The sequence below is a fragment of the Micropterus dolomieu genome, unplaced genomic scaffold, assembly GCF_021292245.1.
Source record: "Micropterus dolomieu isolate WLL.071019.BEF.003 ecotype Adirondacks unplaced genomic scaffold, ASM2129224v1 contig_9626, whole genome shotgun sequence".
Lineage (NCBI taxonomy): Eukaryota > Metazoa > Chordata > Actinopteri > Centrarchiformes > Centrarchidae > Micropterus > Micropterus dolomieu.
This window is the reverse complement of record NW_025738612.1, coordinates 2,218-8,279: the sequence shown is the minus strand read 5'-3', so window position 1 is coordinate 8,279 and position 6,062 is coordinate 2,218. Positions and strand designations below refer to the sequence as shown.

Genomic DNA, 6,062 nt, shown 5'->3' with positions numbered 1-6,062 from the left:
TGGATGCTGCCCCAGGTTCTCAGGTGCTTAGTGCTTAGTGTGGTGTGACAACAGGCTGACACTCAGGCATTTGTAATTCTGGCGATTTGGGTATTCTCATTCCCAAAGCATTGATGACGCATCGCGAGTTCCCTTCGAAAGGGAACGTCTCAGGTTACGACTGTAACCATAGTTCCCTGAGAGAGGGAACGAGACGATGCGTCACCCTGCCATACTTCCTGCATCCCTGTGATCGGCTTGCTTCGGCAAATTTCGAAGCTAATGCCGGTCTGCACCGGATGCGCCTTTATCTCTTCCTGGTCATGACGTCACCCGCCCGTGACGATCATTCCTTCCATTGGACTAGTTGACATAGATGCTTCAGACACATTCACACCGGGGGCATTCCCAAAGCGTTGATGACGCATCGTCTCGTTCCCTCTCTCAGTGAACTATGGTTACAGTCGTAACCTGAGACATTAGTCGTTATGATGTTCCTTTGATTGGGGAAATTTTCTCTAACTGGACCTCTTTGAATTTGAATTGAATAACCCTTTTTGAAAGGGGATTTGAAAAGAACTGCTCACGGCTGGTGGTCCAAACAGAAATGCAAAATTTAATGCATGCCACCTCAGAATGGAAAAGTCCTCACAATGTACGTACAGTTTATGGAACTCGAGCAGAGAGAGGTTGTTGTACCTTACTTGTTGTTGGGCACGACAGCTGGGTAATTATTAAACAACACAGGAAATAAGGAGTTTTGCACACTCACCAGAGTTTGGGATTAGGGTTTAAATGACATAAAATACTATAATAATGATTATTGTTACTAATAATTAATAATTAATAATAGAATTTAATTGAAAGTAAATTGTCCTTGGAGCACCACTCTTAAACTAAAGAAAATTGATAGCCACAATTGTAACAAATCATCATCATCATCTTTTCCTATGTTTTTATTTAGTCACCTACTTGGTTTTGATGTGAACGAAGGTCATCAATATAAAATGTCCATAATATTTTTCACTAACAAAATGAACACTGTCTCTGACTGTGCTGAATCCAGGCAGGAAGCAGCTGGCTAGTGAAGACAAGGCCACAGAACACATTTTACAAGCGAAACATTAAACACCATGGTAATATTCCCATCAACACCTCATTACACTGAAATAATCAGAATCAGAAAGACTTCTTTAGGCGTGAGACTTGAGAGCCCTGGCTCACTGCTGACTGTATATAAGAATTGGACGTAGTCATTGTGACGTCACCGCTTGGTTTGTGGACTGCCATGTTGAAGCCTTGAGTTTGGCAGATAGGCCGCCACCATGATTTTGATTTTTTTGCAACCAGCAGCATCAGACGAGACCATATTTGGATGAGACTGTGGAGCTAACGGCCGCGTGTGGAGCTAGCTAGCTTGCTTAGCTAGGTGCATCTGTAATTCACGTTAATGTCATTTTATCAGGGCTGATAACTTTGTCTAGCGAACAACAGGCTTAAAACCAAGTCCTTTTAGGCAAGTCATGCCACTCGGCCGCCATCTTGGTAACGCCTCCGGGCAGCTATTTCGACTAACAATACCAGGCTCCTATCTGAATGAATGGGGAGAGCGCCAGAACCGCACTACATAAACAGAATCAGCATTCTACTTCTACTACGCATGCATCACCACTTCCGTGCACACGCAGTAGAAGTAAAACAGACCCTTATGTCAGTGGAGCCACACGATTGCCTGATATGTTTCCCACTTTAGCTGTTTAAAGCAGACGATTGGCTTTCTAGCGGGAGGGGATAACCGCCATCTTTGCCGTTACGGGCTTTCCCCATAGAGCTGTATTGAGGATGTGACTGAGTGGTGAGTCTCCTCTAAATTGTCTCAGTTAAAATTAAATGTTCTCACCAGAGAAAGTGAACAGCCAACTCCTAATAAGCTTTTTCAACGGTGCTGATCAAATTTACACAGTGGCGTGGGTACAAGTCACTCTTGACAGGTCGCCATGGTAACGACTTGTCAATCACAGATAATCCCACCCTGAAGCATACTCTGCTTTCTGGTCTATGTTCCTCTAAATGGGACCATAATTTACTAAATGAACATCATGCTGTGTTGAAGAAGACTTGAAACTAGCGACTGAGACCATAAACTCATCAGGAAAGTGTTTACTGAGGGAATAAATCAGCTGAGAAGTGAATATGAGCTAATTGCAGATAAATCTGTATTGTTGCTTATAACAGCCGATAAATGACATTTAAAAAAGAGACACAGAAGATGGATCCATCAGTCATGTCATGAGTGTTGTCGTTGCATAGTTTGCCTACCAGAGAGCTCTCTGCAACTCTGCTGTTGGCAGCACACCTATTTGGAACCAAAAACCAGCAATCAGCTGACATAATCAGCTGTACAGTGTCCTGTTTATAACAATAAAAAAATCCTCAAATCTGTATCAGTCTTAAAAATCCCATAGTACTGATGTCACTAATAGGCAGACCCAGTCGCCGCCCTCTCTGGACCCAGACCTACAGAAAATTTCTAATTGAGAATTACTACCTTGTGACGGAGCGTTTCTATTTTAAGCCTCTAAGCTTTTCTAGCATTTACTGTACTGGTTTAGCGGCCAATTGTCTCATGTGAAGCTACTCAGCCTATCAAATATGTGCACTCTGACTCATTGCGAGTCTGCGAGTGAGAAACACACAGGGAGAGAGGAGACGAAAGAGAGAAGAGATTTCACATGGCTTTTAATCAAGAATAGACAGATTCTTACATGTACATTCTTTCCACAGACTGTCACGATTAAGCGGCAATGTGAAGCACCACTACAAGACAAAGCACAAATCTTTTGAGCAAATGTACCCACTCAAATCCGAACTCGGGGAACAGAAAATACAATCCTAGCTGGCAGGACAAGCTAGAGCTCACATTTCTAACAAAACAAGAGAAAGTAAGGAAGTGGTGGATAAGAGGGAATGAAAGAGAAGAGGAGGTGTTAAAGCTGTTCATTTGTTAAGAAGTGTTTATTATAAAATTGGTAGAGACTACACTTCAAGCTATACTTTTTATTTCATTTATTTCTAAAATTAAGCACTTTATTTTAAGACGCACATTTAAAACAAATTATATGTATTTATTTTTCAAGAAGCCTTTAGTTTACTTACATTTAAATTGTATTATTAAAGTAGAACGTATTATCCCTCTAGTTTGATGTGAAAACTGACAGTAAATATTGTAGCAATATTATTTGATTGGACAGTCAGTTATTGACTCAAAACATTGTTGACACAACTATATTTTATGGAACTGAATGATAACGCAAGTTAGTTGTTATGATGTTCCTTTGATTGGGGAAATTTTCTCTAACTGCTCTAGTTGTATCCATTGCCCGACAGGCACTCAGATCAAAGGAGAGGAGACATCAGCCACCTTCTATTTCAGGGGTGGGGAACCTTTTTCCCATCAAGGGCCATTTAACATGTTTATCACAGTACACTCTAATGCGATGTCTGGGACCGCTTCTCAGATGGTAGTGATGATAATGCTACTTGCTGCTGGTTTTCTAGGTTTTTGGTGTCTTCGCAAGAGTCCGATTTGAAAAGAACTGCTCACGGCTGGTGGTCCCAAACAGAAATGCAAAATTCAATGCATGCCACCTCAGAATGGAAAAATCCTCACAATGTACGTACAGTTTATGGAACTCGAGCAGAGAGGGGTTGTTGTACCTTACTTGTTGTCAGCTGGGTAATTATTAAACAACACAGGAAATAAGGAGTTTTGCACACTCACCAGAGTTTGGGATTAGGGTTTAAATGACATCAATATATAAAATACTATTATAATGAGTATTGTTACTAATAATTAATAATAGAATTTAATTGAAAGTAAATTGTCCTTGGAGCACCACTCTTAAACTAAAGAAAATTGATAGCCACAATTGTAACAAATCATCATCATCATCATCATCATCTTTTCCTATGTTTTTATTTAGTCACCTACTTGGTTTTGATGTGAACGAAGGTCATCAATATAAAATGTCCATAATATTTTTCACTAACAAAATGAACACTGTCTCTGACTGTGCTGAATCCAGGCAGGAAGCAGCTGGCTAGTGAAGACAAGGCCACAGAACACATTTTACAAGCGAAACATTAAACACCATGGTAACAGTACAACATTCCCATCAACACCTCATTACACTGAAATAATCAGAATCAGAAAGACTTCTTTAGACAACAGTTTTACCAAGCAATGTACAGAATTTACAGATTGCCATGTTTTATTATGTGATTTGTGGTTGTGCTGTGTAATAATACTGTGTAGAAATTTAGATTTCTGACTTTTAATGAATCCTTTGTAGTTACAACCTCTTTAACTATAAACACTTATATAGATTGTATAAGTATACATCAAGTATATGTTTGAAACAAAAACATTATTTTATTGCAAAAGACAGTGTTCATGGTGTTTTTTTTAATCATTTGCCAAAAAGTAAACATTTACCTTTTACACAATTTCAAGCATAGTTTGGACTGAAATATTTCAAATAAAAGTTTTCGTATCTCTTTGGACTGCACACCATAAATAATGGGGTTGAGGATGCCAGGGATGATAACAAACAGAATGGCAGAGAGTTTTCTGCTGTCTAAGTACTGAGGGAGGCGATGCAGAACGACAAGAGTAAATCCTGTGATCAACATGATCAGATACACAACCAGGTGAGTGCTGCAGGTCTTTAAGGCTTTACTGTTCAAAGACTTGTTCTTACTGGTCAGACAGACTACTGTAATCTTTGCATAGGTGAGAACCATGCTGCCTATAGAGAAGGTGAGCAAGACTACAGTGGAAATGAGGCCATAGACGTTATTAATGAATATATCTTCACAGGAGAGCTTAAACAGTGAGGCATTGTCACAGTAGGGATTCATGATCAGAGTCCTGCATCGGTTCAGCCGTATGGTCAGACCGAGAAGAATCCAAACAAAAACAAAGGCCACTCCCCAGGCAGAAACTGTCAGCTTGATCAACATCTTGTTGGTCATTATGACAGCATAATGCAGGGGATTGCAGATGGCCACATATCTGTCAAAGGCCATAATCATGAGCAGAGTGTGGGAAGTGCTACTGAAAAACTGGGTGGTGAAAGCTTGGACCACACACTCATAATAACTGATGAGACGCTCAGAGGGAGGCCTCAAGATATCTGCAAGCAAACGGGGCAAAATATGAGTACTTCCAATAATGTCACTGACTGACAGGTTGCATAACAGCAGATACATGGGCTGGTGAAGGTTCTTGTCAACAAAAATTATAACCAGAAGGCCTAAATTCAGAACCATTATAAGAATGTAGGAAATAAAGAACAGGCAAAAGACAGGGTACATTGAATCCTTCGTGACACTGAACCCCTCCAGCTGGAGTATGAAGCTGTTGTAGCTGTAGTTTTCCATCAAGCTGAAATGATTCTGTAAATGATATTGATAACTTATGAAAATAAAGTACGACAATTGTGAGGAAAAAATAGAGCAGTAATACCTACTTTGAATTTTTCTTGTTTCAGTCTCTTGGCTTCTCTGTCTTGTGTCTCCCTGCTCAATGCTGGTAATATCGACCAGCTCTAATGAAGATCTCCTCTGTTGCAGTGTTTTACAGACTTGATTTTATCTTTGGGGACTCAGTTATCATTGCGTCAGACAATGTGTCATGCAACAATGAGTATAATATGCTGGCAATGGCCGGGGGTGTATCACAAAATTACATATGAGAACATGTTGTTACAAACTTAATCAGAATATTCTCTTCTGGGTCTAAGTTAGTCATGTAATAATGTTTCCTAAGAGATTTTAGGGGACGTTCTATATTGGTTATTTTATGGTCACAGCACCGTTACAAAAAGAAAATATTTGGGACATAAGGCCCTCTGTTGGCCACATGACAACATTTATAATAACATTCCCTAAAAGATTTTAGGGGGATGTTCCATATTGGTTATTTTATGGTCACATAGCAACATTACAAAAAGGACATTTGGGACATAAGCATAACTTTCCCATATTGTCCTCTGTTGGCCATATGACAACGTTTCATAAGT

The 6,062-nt window shown here is 39.8% G+C and overlaps 1 protein-coding gene across 1 annotated transcript; it reads right to left on the bottom strand.

Moving 5' to 3' along the window:
- Positions 1 to 4,470: 4,470 nt before the first annotated feature.
- LOC123965400 (olfactory receptor 146-like) lies at positions 4,471 to 5,421 on the bottom strand. The gene has a single exon (XM_046041922.1). It carries the CDS (start codon positions 5,419 to 5,421, stop codon positions 4,471 to 4,473), a length of 951 nt encoding a protein of 316 aa, XP_045897878.1.
- Between the last annotated feature and the right edge of the window lie 641 nt (positions 5,422 to 6,062).

What these genes read in the sequence shown, in the direction of transcription:
- LOC123965400 (XM_046041922.1), bottom strand. Translation starts at nt 5,421, where the DNA reads ATGGAAAACTACAGCTACAACAGCTTCATACTCCAGCTGGAGGGGTTC.